This window comes from Tetrao urogallus (genome assembly GCF_951394365.1).
Source record: "Tetrao urogallus genome assembly, chromosome: 8".
NCBI classification, from domain to species: domain Eukaryota; kingdom Metazoa; phylum Chordata; class Aves; order Galliformes; family Phasianidae; genus Tetrao; species Tetrao urogallus.
Genome location: NC_136821.1, coordinates 9,692,914 through 9,710,197, shown reverse-complemented (window position 1 = coordinate 9,710,197; position 17,284 = coordinate 9,692,914). Strand labels below are relative to the sequence as shown.

The 17,284-nt window shown below is 40.8% G+C and overlaps 1 protein-coding gene across 1 annotated transcript; it reads right to left on the bottom strand.

Annotated features, from left to right (window-relative positions):
- Nucleotides 1–202: 202 nt before the first annotated feature.
- Nucleotides 203–8,054, bottom strand: CCDC14 (coiled-coil domain containing 14; the record flags this gene model as incomplete). Its single annotated transcript, XM_079539171.1, has 13 exons — nucleotides 203–1,175; nucleotides 2,405–2,537; nucleotides 2,613–2,831; nucleotides 3,271–3,350; nucleotides 3,789–3,930; nucleotides 4,413–4,977; nucleotides 5,815–5,861; nucleotides 6,000–6,239; nucleotides 6,359–6,514; nucleotides 6,584–6,659; nucleotides 7,560–7,635; nucleotides 7,722–7,777; nucleotides 8,016–8,054. The coding sequence occupies 13 exons, from the start codon at nucleotides 8,052–8,054 to the stop codon at nucleotides 203–205; spliced, it is 2,802 nt and encodes a 933-aa protein (XP_079395297.1).
- Between the last annotated feature and the right edge of the window lie 9,230 nt (nucleotides 8,055–17,284).

Below are 17,284 nucleotides of genomic sequence, written 5' to 3'. Positions count from 1 at the left end.
ATTTTTAAAAAGGAATTTGTAAATATTTGAAGTTGCACACATCAAAGGAAGCAGCACCATGACTTGAGGAACAAATCTCATTCATAATTAAAACAAATAGGAGCTCCATTTACACAAAAAAATACAAATACTATCAGTACCATTCTAATACACCTCAGAAAAAAATTTAATTATCTGAGCAAGCACATTCTAATTTGTTTCCTTACACTTGCTGTTTCATAATGCTATTTTGTAGAGTTCTTTGTAATCTAGCTATATTGGCATCCAATGCTGCTAAGCCATTCTTAAAGTCCTCTTCATCTCGAGAAGTAAATGTTGAGAAAGAAGATACACTCCACTCAGATTTCCCTGATACATCATCAAATGAAATATAACTGACATCACCTACTTCACTGCCTTTTTTCTGAGAGATCTCTTTCTGAAATAGCTTTGGAACATGAGGCTGAAGTTGCCCTGGTTTGTCTGGGAAGTCTTTTGCAGCTCCACTCAAAGTGCCTTTTGGTCTCATTTGGACTTTGTCTCCCAACTTCACTTTATCCCCTGTAATTTCAAGTGTGTTTTCCATAGCCTTTTTCATGCTGTACCCAGCACTAAATGTATCCAGAATAGTTGGATCCTCTGACACTTCACTTCTATTCTGTTGCACGGAGTTTGAAAGCTCACAGTTGTAGTCCAACATCTTACAAGCTCCCTTCATAAGAGGTAGTGCATTAGTTCTCTCACAGACATGCTGTTTTTTAGAGGCACTGCTAGTCAGTGGAATATAAACAGTCTTATCCAACTTGTTTTGTTCATCTATTAAAGTCCCAGAATCACTAGCTGTTTCTGCATCTTGCTTCAGTAAGGTTGGTAACATTCTGGATGCTGATGCTCGTTCTTCTGAGAATATATGGTTTATTTTAGTTCCCTCATCAGCAAACTTTTCATAGGCTTGATTTAGCATTTGTAACTCTCCATCTTTATTTGAGAACTGAAGCTCAGCATCTATCAAAACATGATCCATTTCTAACTTCTTAAGGTAAGTCATTACTGAAGTATTCCCAGGACATGGATCGGGCTGCATCTGTTTCTCATGGTCATCCAAGAGAGACTTCGAGAGACCTTTTTCAGATGTGGGTCTACTGTTGTCTGCTGTGAGGTCTGACAGAAGCTTGGCCATACTGCCCTGCAAGGTTCTGTTAAGGGAAAATATCAGATCAACTATAGTTTTGGCAAATTTTTCAAGAACTTGTATACAAAAAAAAATAAATCAAAACATTAGATTTATCTGACTACAGTAAAGTTGCAATTCTCTTTCTATACAGAGTATCATAAAATAATAATAGAGATGTGAACTGATCCAAGTTTCTTCCAATTCATTCTTCAGCTCAGAAAGACGTGCCTTGTGCATCTTGTGTTTCCAAATTATTTCTCCCACTGTTTCTTAAGAAAAAATACAATAAAGGAATCAATTATTCTCATTTTCTGTATAAGAAAATAAACACGTAATGCTTTTTGTATCTGCGTGTGTGTGTGGGTGCACATTATATAGCATATATATATGAAGTAATAAGACATTGTTATACTACCATCTGGTGGTCAGTATTTAACAACCACAGAAAGGCATAATGTATCTGAACTTCTACTAGAGAATCTGAAATGATGAATAAAAACATCCTGTCATTCCAATCAGCATCAACTCTTGCCAAGACAGAAAACAGTTCAGCCTCCTCTGTGTGTTATGTCCAAGACAATTTTATGTATGCACTACTTGGTGCGTGGAAAGCTCTGTGAACCGCCAAGCTTGTCACCAGATGAAATAAAGTACACAGCAATAGCTCTAATAAAAGAGTCTGAGTAACAACAGCCTTTTTTCGGTGATAGAAATTTTCCCATCCTCACTCATAATTATAATCTGGGCATAATCTAATCCAAGGGCACGCACAATTAAGTAAGTGACTGCTCCATCTCACAGAAAGAGTTTTGCTTTGAAGACAGATCTTTTCGCAAGTTCTTCTAATTAAAGACTTTTCTGAACCAGCGTCAGGGAAAAGAACAATCTCTCCTTCATTTATGTCAAAAGTTAGTTTCCTAATTCTAAAGCTGCTTGGGAAATACCAGTTAGTACTCAGATCCATGCTTTCCCCACGCAGCTCCTTACAGGCAGTCTGCTACAGGTGTTAAGACTTCACCCAAGTTACTTCAGGTAGCATTTTACTTTAAAATGGAACTAATGTCATGAGCATGACAGATCTGTTTTAATAGAATTATAGCACTACAGAAGCAAAAGTACGTATAAAGAGAGGTTTCAGCCTACCTGACCTCCTACCATGAAAATACTGGTGTAGGACTAAAGATAACAATCATTTGAAGTGTGGAAAATTGAAATGCCAAGAAGCAAAAAAAAACACTTCACCCTCAGTACCTGGTTAACTCACGCAGTCTGTTAACTTCTGCATCACGCTGACGTAACGTTATGCCCAAAATCTTATTTTCCTTCTCAGAAGCTTCCAGCTTAAACTGAAGGCTCTTCACACTTGCTAATGCCTCCTCCACTTCTAAAATGCCAAGAAAAATTTAGCTAATTACTCAAGTTTAAAAATGCTAAGAGTAAGCAAATCTAAAACACGTACCAATCTTGACCTTGGTGGAATGAATATCATGTTGCTGTTTGTTTTCAAGCAATTCCTTTTCTTTCTCCTGAATATCTTTTGCAAGATGCTTATTTTCTTCCTTTTGACTTTCTACTATTTTCAGTAGCTCTTCGTTTTTAGCCTGCAGTGACTCAAGGCCTTTCAGTGATTCTTTCAGTTGAGTGTGGAGCATCACATTCAAGGACTGCAAAGAAGCCACTAACAGAAGTAAACATACAACTTTAAGCATGCTGTGTGCTACAGTTTGGATTTCTACACTGAATTACGTTTCTTAAGGAGTCTTGGTAACCTGACTACAGCTTACAGATAAGATAAGGAGTCTTTTGAGGAAGAGAGATAAAACATAAACTTCCTTCTCAATTTTCCTAGTTATCTGTCATCCTCATTGTAGGACAGACACAAAGAAAAATAATCTGCTCTGGAGCTGAACCCCTGAGTTTCGGCATCCATGTTGCACAGGTAAAACAAACCATGCAAACACAGCCATACAATTAGATCCTCAGCACTTAGCTCAGCTGCCACTAAGGGCCAGAATACATACTGTTGTTATTAATCATATATAGATATGTCTGTATTAATTTAAACAAAGTCTTAACAAAAATGCCCCAACAACCATCATTCTCTACTAGTACTTTACATTCATAGTTGCAGCTCGGTCCAGACGTCTTCTCATTCCTCTCTTGTTCCCTGAGTTGCTGATTTAAGATTCTTAGTTTCCTAAACGTGAGTTGTGAAAAACAGCATATTCAGAAAGTTCAAAATAAATTCAAAACCAATGCACTTTAAATTAGGAAGAATATAATATCACAGAACATTTTACAAATATGAAGAAGCTTTATTTAGTTCTTTTTTGTTGAATTTCAATTTTTCTTCAATACCAAATACTGTTAATACTGTAGCTTTCAGACAGAATGATATGCTAACACCACCTAGACAAAGCCTCAATCTTGATGTAACTGATGTACTAAAATATTTTCTTTCAGCATCTATGCATTAATTAACATAACACAGCATTACCAATTTGGTAACATATTAATACTGCACAGACAAAATAGAAAGGGCCACAACAATCACACCACAGCAATGCTAGAACATGCAATTTAGAACAGACCAAAGATCTTTTAGGCACTTTTTGCAGTAAATACAGTTACTAACCTACGCAGCTGGGCGTTTTCACTTCTGAGAGGCTGTAAAGCTAGAGCTATCTCAGTCTGTATGTTTGTACTTCCCACTACAGCTGGCAGCAATGATATGCAGTCTTCTATTTCATTCATCAACCTTAATGTTTCTGAATCATCTGCAAAAGGTGGGGGAAAAAGAAATACCTGTAATAGAACAGTCAAAGTGATGCCATAGTATCTCATTTTCTTCTAAATCAAACTTCAAAAAAAGAATTTAAAACTGACCAACTATCTTTATTTATTTGAAACTTTAACACTTGACTATGAAAGCTATGCTTCAGCATCTTGATACAACACCACCCAACACTTCTCAGACCAACCCTTGTAGGATTGCTGTTGTATCATCTGTCCACACTGCTCCCTTTGGCGGGAAAACAATGTATACAAAATGAGAACCATTTCTATCCCTGCTGTTATAACGTTACAATAACCCAAAATGTAACCTCATACTTCCCCACGGTGAAGCAGGAAGTGACTGAAGTTGTGGAACACCACTCCAAGACAACATACGTGCCAGAAACTGAAGCGCATGCTCACTTAGTGCAACTCTTCCATTATTTTATATAATTACTACAGTGCACAGTGAAAATGTTTTTACCTTGGTCTGTTATCAGTGCTCGGAGTTCTCCCAAAAGATATTTTACCATCTTTACTTTATGGGCTGCTTTATCTGCACTTTCTTGTCTAGGTTTTAGACCTTTCTTCACACAGCTTTGCTGGCTGTTTGCATCTCTTGCTGAGGCCACATCAAGCACATTCAATTCACCTTCGCTGACCACATCCTCACTGTGTTCTTCAGAAGCATCCCCATCATTACTTGAGACGTTACATGCTGTCAGACAATGACAGAGCTTCTGTTCAGTCCTGCCATTTGCCATTTCACGCGTTTGTAACAGGGCCAGGTGAGCTTTTATGCACCTTATCAAGTCTGCTTCTTTACTCCGTTGCTCCTGCCTTGGGATCATCTCTCTGCCAGAAGACAACGGGGTGAATGTAGGCACTGCAGAATTACTTGATGCACCTGATGCTACATAACGCATCACACCAGGAAGGGAACTGGCAGCTTGTATTTGTGCAGGAGTGGGAGCAGCAGAAACCATGGGGAAAACCACAGTTTCTCCCATCTGTGGCACACGTTCATTGCGACTGTCTATAGGAACACCCTGCATAAAGAAGATTCATTTTAAACAGAGAATTAACATGATTTACATTCGATCTTAAACATCACTGATAACATTAAAGCAGTTTAATCTCTGTTGTGTAAGAAAAAAAACTCAGCAGCTGTTGCTTTTTTTTTTTTTTTTTCCTCTAACCATTCATCCCTTGAAACCAAATCAGAACAGGGAAAAAATAAAAAGAAAACAGTTCTGTCTCAATATTTTAAACTGATGTATTTCTAAAAAGTCAAGGATAGCACTAATTACATAGACTGCCTACAGGTGGAAGATAACTCTACAGCCTTCCAGTTCCAAACTGCAAGGCCATTACCACATTTCCCAAGGTGGTTGCTGGTACTCTCCATTACTTTTATTTTATGCCCTGAAATACACACAGATTTTAAAATGTGGCTCTAAGATACTACTCAGTATCTGAAGACATAATTAATTAGATCATTAGTAGGGGAAAAGCTGCATATGAGATACAATTTCTTTAATGAGGAGTTGGTTAGAGATTCTTATGTGCATTACTGATAATATAATTCTGAACAGTAATGAGCAATTTCCTACACCTTTCATGCTCCCTGTCCATTACAGAATTCCCCACACAGAAACAGCCATTTGAAACACCTCCCATCTTTCTCTTTGGTATCCATGTACATAACATTTTGAACTGCAGTATTTTTTCATCATCTTCCATCAGTACAGGTTGAAAAAGACTGAGATTTTTCATAATGAAGAAATTACATAAACTCAATGAAATCCTTACAAATCAGTGTATACATAAATAAATAGTGCTATTTTCAAATGCTTATTAATAATCTAAATCAAACTTTTACTTACGGCCTGAGTAGATAAGGGATGAGCTGCATGCTGCAGGGACAGGTCTGCTGTGGAGACAGATAACTGGTAATTAAAATCTGTAACATTTTGATATCCTAAAAGAAAACAATGCTGTCACAGATTAGGGCAACCTGGGGCAAAACTTGGAGTACAACAGCAAGCCCTACATTGATAGTCCCACTAACCATGATCTGAGGAAGGAAACGAAGTCACAGGAGGAATTTCATTATTGCTCTGTGATGGCTGGCCAGTTATCAGAGCCATCTGGGTCGGCACATGCTCACACAATTTCTCACGTATGACAGGAGACTGCTGGCTGCAAGGCACATGAGTTGGTCGAATCAGCTGGTGCTGTACTGCACTGGGAAGCTCTTTCTCAGTAGATGGCGTGGTAGATGAAAGATTTTTCTTAGGTAATATTGGCACTAAAGAAAGAGAACTTCAGCTGAGCGTTTTGTTCTGTCTCCTGCATCTACACAATAAAGAAGCGTGGAGCCTCTCAGTATTACTCGAGAAAAAAGGAAGCCTGAGGAAATCTGCTTACCAATTTCTTTTCGGATGTGGGGAGCAGTAATGCTTTTCTTCAATCCTTTCTTCTTCAGAGTATTTGCTTTGGTTAGGAAAGGTTTGGAAGTAATTTTAACAGATGATTTCCCTGGTTGTTTATGGATAGTCTCCTTTCCTACATTCAATACAAAAGCTGGTCAACAAAACAAATCACAACAGCCCTACAAAAACTAAAAACGTAACTTAAATTCTCAATAGTTACAACCTGTAGCTTCATTTTCTAGGATATTCTTCAGTAAAGCTGCACAGCGGTCAAGTCCATTATGAATAGTATTAACCTGCATACAGAATACCTCAGTCAGAAAATGAGCATCACTGCTTGCTTTCAGTAAAACAGAGCCCTTTCAGAGGGAGCTGTTCCCCACTCTGTTATCTTAAAAATAATAATAAAACATTGATCATAGGTAAAAACGTTTAGTTTCTAATGTATCACTTTGCAATCACATGAAAATTTGCAAAAAGCTTAAATTGTGTTGTTACATGTGTGCGCATTTGTTTGATTTTATTTGCTGGTAATTGCACGTGCGTTTGTTTGAGTTGTTTCCATTTGCAGTTAAACTATTACCTACAGTACATTTCTAAGTTTGGAAATAATCGATTCAGTGCTACACATAAAGCTCTGCTGCAGCATTGCTTTCGTACAACTTATTCTTCATGTCACAAAGCATAACTAACATGGTTACACTTCTGGCAGTACAAACAGCAGAGGTGTGTTCACACAACACGTTCTATGCCTTAACAAGCTGTCAGAGGCAAACTTACTGCTGAGACAATTTGCAAGTATCCACAGTGCTCTGTATAAATACTCTCAGTGGCTTTGAATGAGCTTCTTCTAGACCACATTCAGCAGTATCTAATTTGGCATTTTTTTCTTCAATTGTTGCAAGGTAGATTTAGGTTGGATATAAGGAAAAAGTCTTTGATAGTGAGGATGGTGAGGCACTGGAGCAGGTTGCCTGGTGTTGTGTTTGATGCCCCGTCCCTGGAGACTTCCAAGGCGAGGCCGGATCAGGCCCTGGGCAACCTGACGTAGCTGTGGTGTCCCTGTTCACTGCAGGGCAGTTGGACAGAATGGCCCTCAGTGGGGACGTCTGAGAATTCCAACTCTGTGATTCTATTCCAGTCTCCATTCTCTCTAGATAACAGATGCGACTGCACTAAGAAGCCAGGGAAATTACCTGATCGTCTGAATCAGTGGAGTAGTGACAGTATGCATCCTCCACATCAGAACGACATCCTTTTCTTAAGCCAAGCCTAAAAAAAGGTCAAATTCACTGTTCGTACTACTTCAAAAAATAATTCCAAAGCTACTTGTTCAGCAGCCGCGATTCGAGCCTTACTGTTTCCTTCCATTGCTTTGCTTTGCTGCTCCCGTCAGCCTTCCAGAAGACAGCGCCTGCTGGTGACAGGAACACACAAACACCCGCTCGCTTTCGAGTTATGCACCGTTTTCACCCGCTGCTTTCAGGGGGGATGGAAAGCTCCTCATCGAGACGCGGCCAGCGGAGGTGAGGCTGAGGGACCGCAGCCTAACTCCGCTCCCAACGAGCCTCCACCGTCCCGGCCGAGCCCAGAGGCTCAGCCGGCCCCCAAAGCCGCGCCGCAGCCCGCCCTGCCCGCCGCCCCGCACGCACCTTGCATGGCCGCACCGCGCCCGCCCTTCCCATGGCCATGGCTGCCCCCAAGCCGCGCCGCCGCCGCGGGGGAGGAGCCGTACGCACCCACGCGCCCATCCGCCGCCCGCCCGGCTGCCGGCCGTTGGGAAGGAGGCGGGGCTGCCCCTAACCCCGCCCCTCCCGGCGCTTTTCGCCGCGCGGGAAGGAGGCGATTGGTGGAGGATGGGAGCCAATCGCAGGAGAGATCAGGACTCGGGGGTTCCGCCCTGCTCTGGAGCCGCGTGGTGCGGCGCGTGTCTCGGCTCGCGCCCGGTCCGGTCGTAGCGCGATGTCTGCTCCTCTAAGGAGCTCGGGGCTGCGGAGGCTCTGCACCCACAAAACACCGAGCCCCCGAAAACGCCGAGAAAAGGGCTTGCGGGTGTGTGGCTCGCCCCGAGGGAACAGCTTTGTAAGGGGCGGGTCGTAAATCTGCCTGCAATCCGCGTCCTGCGAGACTTCGGGGCACCGAGGTAAGCGGGCTGGTAGCAAACCAAAGGAACCGCCTGCGGGCCGTCCTGTGTTTTTAGCTGGTGCAGAGCCTCCTTAGAAATCTGAGGAAAGATTAGAAGGGCTCCAAAAGACATTTAGCAAGAAACGTTGGTGTTTTTTTCTTGGGGTGGTTTCTCATTGAACACGAGCAATGAAGGGCGTTACGAACAACCGCAGGGGAACGACGGCAGCGAATGCGCTGCTGAGAGCACACTGCTGGAACTGAGCATTTCGTTGCTCAGCGTTGCAAGAAGGGCCTCGATCACAATAAAAGCGCTGTGAGAGAAAGCAAGAGCCTAGTAGGGAATTGTCTAGTTTGATATAAACGCAATAAGAAGTTCAAGCAGGATGTTACTGAGACTGCAACTGTACGATTTCAAAGCACGTTTTAGAACAACCAGCCAAGTGGGTCTTCCATCAGTGCTAATCGGGTACGTTTTCATTTCATCGTACTGCTTGAAAGCCGTTATACGAAAGAGCCGTAGGCTGTGCATTCCTCAGAAGCGCTTGTCTCGTTTTGGTTGTTGCAATACCTTGGGAACGAGCAGCAGCCCAGGCAGAGCGCGTGTCGCGCCGGGCACGAGCTCGGTTGCACGGCTCGTGCCGGCCGCCAGATGGCGCCTCCAGAGCAGGGAATGGCGGCATTTCACAGACTCCCCCTGGAAACGTGGATGTACAGGCATACTCGAATGTTTTATTAGTGAAAGAATGTGCATGAAAATAGTAATCAGAGGACATTCCTGAGATGTGAATTAACCACAGTGCACACCTAAATAATCACAGCAACTCAGTTCTCTCCCATCATTAATAGAAAAATCACAAACCCGCTTTCTTTTCTCTGTGGTGTGGCTAAGAGAATCCAGGTAGCAAAGCATTTAATGCTGGGAGGAATATCCAGGTCCCTTCCTGATCCCACAGTGAAATGTTACTAGTGCAGCAAATACTGTCACATTACTTACACGCTACTTTGACATAGCTGAGTAAAGTCTGCCATCTTCTTCCCATACAGACTATCAGTGGCCATTATGTCCAAAACCACTACCTGCCATTTGGTTTCCTTAGTCAGGAAAACATGAACAGAAAACATATGGTACTGTATTTCTCTTGTTCTTGGTTTTCTTTGATTGTCTGAATATGAGGTAGTGGTGAAAAGACACCGACCTGTTTCCCATGACACAAGTTTGCTGTAGTCCTTTAATTAACTATACAAAATCAGCCTGAATAAAGCTAGTAAGACAGAGCCAGGATATTTCTCATCATGTGCTGAGTGATGCTGGAAGCAAAGGAACTCTTCTAGGTTTCTCCTCATAGCTAAGGCAGAGCACTGCAGAAACTTCTTTAGCAAGTCATTAGGTGAGGCTACAACTTCTGTCAGTGATTCTTCACCTGCCTTTCCCAGTGTTTAATCTGTTGTGACCTGTCTGGAGATGAAAAAGATGAGTAGCCTGCTACACATAGATTGGCGGCTCCTTTGGTCACTCTGACAAGAAACAATGGCTGGGTTAGTCAATGATACTATCAAAACTCCTGATTACTATGTCTCCTATTTCAATACTAACATTAGTTCAAAAATCACAACGCAACATCTTCATCCAAGTCAATGTAAAAGTATAAACAAGTTCACCACTCCGATTTGAATACACACCAGGGCTAAAAACTCGAGCCAATTCATTCATTCATTAAAAAATGTCCAATATTAATTATACTTGCAAATAAGTCTTCTGGGAAATAAACATTTTATGTAATCCCAAATTAGGCCCAAATACATTTGAGCTGGACTTCACTTTGGCATTGTTTTGTTTTCAAGTGCACTGTGCTGATAAGGAGCTGGATGTATAGGAAGCATTGGTGATATTAGGTTAACTGGATTCCTGAAGCATACAGGTGAGTACGGTTAAGAAAGACTATAGCAAAAATGTTTTGTGAGGAAAATGTAGAAAGATGGAAGCAAATAGTGATGATAAAAGTTATAAAAAGCATAGGTAAAATTAATGGTGTGCCTGCAGGAAACGATGCCTTCTGAACATCTGGAAGGATGTTAATTTCATAGGCGTGTGACCTAAGTATAATTTTAAACCTGTTAGACATTTATGCATAATATTTCTTTGGCTACAGTGGTCTGGCTTCGGTGAGCAATCAGAGTATGAAAACTATCATTCTTCAGGCCCAAAGGAAGCACAGCTGAAGAAATAATCTACTTTCAACTATATAGAAACAGGTAATCCAATAGTATTCATATACCCACTATATTTATATTAACTGCATAGAGCATGGACATAAAGGTGAAGGAAGATTATCTAAACTGAAAAAGTAGTTATTGGAAAAATAATGACAGAATAATAAATATAATTGAAAGCCTATGGATGTAAATTGATAATCCCTCATATATATGACCCAGAAGTTGGGAACATATTTCCTGCTCTTTGATGCTGGACCTTTATGATCTGTGGTGTGATATTTTCCATTCTGGCCAAAGCACCTCTTCTTGGTGTCTGGTTTACTGGAGGAATCACCATAGGCCACAAGAGATGTAAAATAATTAAGACCTATGGAATCAATCTTAAGAAGTCAAAATAAAGAAGGCAAGCTGAGGCCTCTCCTTTCATTCTGAGGCTGGATCTGTGGTGCCTTTGCCTTTCCTAATAGAAGTTAGAATAACCTTCGTTTGAAGAAGTCCATCATTTCCATAGGACATTCTACCTGCCACAGCCTGGTGGCCTGAACCACCCTGACCTTCCCAGAGGCCAAGATCACCTTTCTTAGCTTAACCTGGAGCCCCTTCTCAGCAATGGGATGTTGATCTGCTCCACCCAAACCTTGCCTTACTTGACTGTTGCCTCTCTTCACCCATCTGCTGATTGACTTCTTGGCTTTACCTTGGACCTTCCTGGTGTGTTGCATTTCACAGCATTTCAGTAATTCCCATCTAAAGTCTTCAAGTTGATCTTCCCTGAAGTATGATGCCCAAAACTGGACAAAACACATCAAAAACCTCACCAATCTTGAAAACAGCAGAGGGATTATATCAGTTAGCTATAAATGATTCCTCTGCTTATATTTCCCAGCACAATATTTTTAACTGTTGTTGAACTTGTGTTTCACTGTAGTTCTCACAACTTTTCCTGCAACATAATGAGCTATTCAGTTATTCCTTCTGTTGTATAAATTGTTGTTGATTCCTGAATCACCATAAAAACTTTAACTCTCCCTATTTGAATAGGGGTCATTTCTCCACAAGATTAGCCAAATACATTAAAATACATTAAGGGAGTTCTTAATCTAGTTTTCACCTATATATACACTTTGATCTGCCTAAGTATAGCTGATTCTACCCACTTCTCATGTGAAGCACATTACAATCAAAAAGATTAACAAAGTGGAAGAGTAATACAAGAGCATAAGAACAAAGAGACCAGCACAAATAGGAAGCTATTTCAAAAGAAAAGTAAAGGTGCTCACCTACCTCCAAAGAGCTAGGCTTGCAGGAAAGACTCCCCAAGGGAGGCAACAGAGTGGCAGTCAGCCCTTAAATGAGGTCTAAGAGAGGTGCAGCCAGGCTCCACCCCTTCCAGCCTCACACATCAATTGCCTTCACCTGTGCTCCCAGGGCTGACCAGGTCCTTTCCCCAGGTGTTCAATCAGTGGTTCAGGCCGTGACTCAACAGTTATCGTACAAGTACTTTCCCTTTCTTCAATGCATCAGCAAAGTAATAACACAAACATTTCAGTTTTCATTTTGAGTCAGAGTTAGCACTTATTACGATAGCTAAGTTTTGTCAGAAGACTTTGTAAGAAACATGAAGTACACTGCATATGGTATACTGCTTGGGTATTCCAGTTTAGAGTTGTTGCTGCAGTGGATTGGCTTCAGAAATTATCACAATGCTTTATTTTCTCCCTTTTGTTCTCTTAGTTTCTAGAGCTATTACTTATCTACAGCTTTATTTCCACTTTTGTTCTCAGACCAGTGGAGATGACCTCCAAGAGTCTCTTAGTACTCAAAGAGTTCTAGGAATCAACAATTCTTTAACATGACAGGTAGAAATATATTGACAGGGATAGAAAATAAACTAGGGATCTAACAAAGAAGTGATGTAGGCAACTATGATGTACCAATATGAGAAAGGGAAATACTGTATGTTTTTGCAATTATTATGGGAGAAAAGCTCAAAAGCTTTTGCATCAGAATGTTATCATTCCCATAGCCTTCCTTTAGGTTTAAGGGAGACCGATGCCTTAGATGTATCCTGAATAACTTCTCAGGAGAAACTAGCAATACTTCTTTACATAACTTCAGTCTACAAATTAAGTAAAAATGGTAATTTTATTTCTGTATACAATTTTTTTTCTCCTTTCCTTGCACTTTTATTTGAAATCCTATGTTGACATATTTTTGATGGCCAGAAAGTGTAAGGGAAGTAGCCTACTGCTTATGGAAATCAAACAACGTAAATATACAAGAAGCTCTTTATCCTCACAGATGTCAGAAGTTAAATAACATTGCTAAATAGCCATACACCAAACTATCCTGGTTATATGACCTGTAGTGGAAATGCTAAGTCACAGCTAGAAGCAGTGATTGAGCACCTGGTAGGAAGGCAGGGCCAACCCAGAGGAGCTCAGGTGCAAGCAATGCACTGATTGACCAGAAGGGGTGGAGCCAGGATCCATCCCTTCCCAGACCTCATTTAAGGGTTGGCAGGGGAGGTGAAGGTGTCTTGCTGGATGTCTCTTTATTTGTGAGGTCTTCTGAAGGTAGGTAGTTTTTTTTTTTGTTTGTTTGTTTGTTTTTTTTTTTTTTTTTTTCTCTATGGCTGTTGTATTTAAGCAAGTCTTTGCTTGCTGTGGCTTGCTACTCTGCTGTTATTGCTGTGCTTTCGTGCTTTCTATTAGGTTGCATGAACTTAGTTGAAGTATGTGCAGAGCTGGTTGCAGGTTTGCTTTGTTCTCGTGTTCAGATGAATGTTTGTGTATCTCACTGTTTCAAGCTGTGATTAGGCTTCTTGTATTCTACAGAGATTTGTTACTAACCTATCAGTGCTAATCATAGTACTTTCCTATTGATATCAGAGCAGGGTTTTGTACTTGAATGTGCTGGGAAGAGAGTAGGCATCTTAATTGCTAAGGGCTGGATTATGCTGCCTTGGAGGAACAAAAAAAGTTAAATTCTGCTGAGTTGTTCCTGTCAGAGGTTCCTTAGAGCTCTCTATTGGAAGGGAGGGATGTTATGCCAGCAGGGTCCAACGCTTGTAAACCATGGGCAGGGGGGCTTTATTCTCAACTTGGTGATGATATTGCTTCAATTACATGTTATTGGTGATGACACAGGACCTGAGTATCAGTTAAAGCCAGAAGATTAGATTTGTCTTTGTTGGCTCCATATAATACCTAGGAAACGAGCAGCTATTGCTGGGCTTCCACACATTCCTTTAGGATTTTCAGAAACTGTTTAAGTGTCTTCTGAAAACACTCTTCTTGGCTGCATATACAGATTCATTTATATCTATATGCATACAATTATTTTTCAGCTTACTGTTGTCTAAGCTGAGTTGTCTCTTAACAGGCAGGTAACTTTAAATTTTAAATGTGCTGTAATAAGGTGGAATATGATGGCAAAAACATCACTTCTCATTCTGTTCTTCCTTTAAGGCATTTTGTGCTACAGTATTACATCTGGGTGAAAGAGAAAAAAGAAAACAACAATCTGTGAGTATTGGACAAACTATCATGGGAACTTAATAGCATTTATTCCAATGCTGAGAGGGTGCAAGTACAATTGAATATGGGCAATTCAATGAGTAGTTTTGTTTCTTTTCTGTGGGTTACTAAGAGCAGAAACAAAGCTCAGCTGCTTATGGAGAATTAATTAATTTGAGAAAGTGCAAATGGATGCATATTCCTTGAGAATATTCAATTAAAAAGTTTTACTGGGGGTTGATCAAATAATGTGATTTTATTATTAATCTTTCTATTTTATTCATTGTGAGAGTTTATTGTTATGTAGAGGAGTTTGTGAACCTTATTTAATAAGAATGAATTAAATTAACCTATATAGAAATGTGGGATCTTGATTTAACATAGCACAGTAGTGTTGACATGAACAAAAGCTTAACAGCAGTGAGTGTGCAAAGGAATTGTCTCTTAGAGAGCGTGCTGCTGCATCGTAGCCACTGCTAATGGGAGTAAGCAGACAGCAAGTTGCTGTGGACATGAAAGCATGCTGCTGGCATTAGGAAGACTGCTTAGTGTTCCTTTCTCCTCTAGCCTGCTCCTACTTGTCTTCCCATCTTTAATCCATGTGCTGGTAAGGTGAGCTGATTGCTGTCACAGAGCTCTGGAAATATTTGACAGAAATAAAATAAAATAAAACACAGCACCTGAGCAGTGCAGGCATGCTGGTTTTGCATCCTGTCTTATCTCCAAGAAAGAGCAAATAATTTACAAGAGATATAATTTACAGAAGACAACAAAGAGGAGCTTGCTGTTTTTAGGCCACCATCTCCCTTAAGTGGAGAGGAGAGGACGTGAATGTTTATTATTTCTCCATTTGTAGCCATAATTAAGGGAAACAGTAGCCTTGTATATGTATCCTTGCATGCATTATCTGCTCTCAGACCTTAGCAGGGTGAGATGTGTATATAGGTGTAAGGATTTGAATGCTGAATACATTTAATGCTCAGATGTTACTAACTTTATCCCAAGGATGTATCTTTCAACAAGCCTGAGAGGTCTAAATTAATTATTTAGTGTAAATTCCTTGCTTGATCTTGATTTTTGCTATCTATTCTGACACTGCAAATGCAGAAAAATTCATTGTTGTCTCTGTCAGGCCTCAACTGTTTTATTTCCCAGTTGTCTGATGTATCATCAAATATAGTTTTTTCTTATGTCACCTTTACACCACGAGACTACAAAGCAACAGCAGGGTAAAGGCACAACAGTACCTGTACCATGCTAGTGTGCAAACATGTCTCCTTCCTGAACCTGGCTCTGCAAGCAGGAGTCAATGTCATGAAGGTTGTCAGGAGCTGATAGACAGATGTTTAGTGGATGAGCTGTGGATAGAATGACAACATGCTGCTTCATGCCAGTTTTGTTCATCCACCTTGCACCCACAGCTTTTCGCTGCCTTTCAGTTTCTCCCATCTCCTGCTCTTGGTGGAGCTTGCTCCTGTCTGTATTTCTCCCTCACAGGGTTTCTCCCATAATTTCTCCAGATTAAGTGCAAACATGAAGAATTTCTTTGGTGTGGCAATTCAATTATGTATCTTAAGGGTGATTGTGCTGTACATCCAAGCTGCTGTTGATACTGGCTTTTATACCAATCAGATTCATGACTAGTAATGAATGTAGAAGTAATGTATGAATGACTAGTAATCTATGACTAGTAATTTAATAACAAAAAATAGCCAACAGAACTTCCACTCCAGCAGAAAATAGGCTGTTTTAAATGCTGAGCAAATGAGCAAATAATCTTCTTGAGACCAGTGTCTTGACTTCAGACATTTAATGTGAGTGAGAAAGTACATGAAAGCAGAGCTCAGAGCATGGCTGAGACAGTGCGGAATGTGGAGCATGCAAACTAACTGAGGTTGTGCTGTGACACAGCCCAGCAACTGGGATTTTCTGGGGTACCTCCCCAGAGCTTCAGCAGGTTAGATGTGCTGCTGTTGTTACCTTAAAGGGGCTTGTTGCTTGATGGATAGCAAAAGCACTTCCCATGTATGTCTAAGCCTTTGTGTAAGCTTCGTGCTGTCCAAAAGTGCAATCAGTGCCCTGAGGAAGGGTTTGTGTGCTGCCTTGTGTGGAAACCTTGCTGCACTGAGCATCTTGAGACCATCTGCAAAGTACATGTGCTAAGCCGGTGATCTCGCACAGGCAGCTGTCTTCATGCAATTCCAGAGAGGAGGTTAAAAGGGGTAAGATGGATGCAAGGAAGATGGGAACGCAGCTATATTTTCTTCACTAGAATCATTAGAGATTTTTTCCTCTGCTTGCTGTGGTTTGGGTACAGTCAATTTGCCTGTTTTTATTGTGATTTCTTGTGTTTCAACTGAGAAAATTGGAATTTTAGTGGCTGGAGGAATCTTTAAGCACAACAGGAGAGTTTTGTAAGTCTTTTGTTGCCAGTAGATTGAGGGGAGCACAAGCTTTGAGAATCTAGTCTGCTGTAGGAAAGGTTTCCAGCTGCTTTCTTTCTATCCCACTCAGGAATTTGAAAATAAATGTGAGCAAGCTAAATTTCTCTTCTGCCCTTTGGCTCCTCTGTGGGACTGGACCAAAAGGTTTGGGCAGCCTGCACTGCTAAACCTGTGAGCTGGGCACATCTCTCCCATGCATGGGCTGTGTAACAAAGGCTATTGGCAAGCATTGGATTCCTTAAGTCTCCTCCTGTTGTGCAGCTTTAGCAGTCCCCAGCCTACCAACTGAAAACTGCCAGCTGGATAACCTTCTGCTTTGGTCTGTTTTCAGATTTGTTTGGTATTGCTAATGGAAAGAAGCCATGCAGTTACAGAGAGCAGGATGTAATGGAAGATGGTGATGCTGTGTGATTGTTTATATCCATCTAAATACCTATCTATGACTACATACACATCTATATCTCTATCTGCATCTATGTCTTTACATGGTTTTAGCTAATCACACTGCAAAACATCTTAAGTATTTTGCCTTGGCTTTTAATTTCTTTTAATTCCTTCAATCCTTTGCCATGTAATTCAAGCTCTGATATTGCTGTGTCAGTATACTGTGAAGTGGAA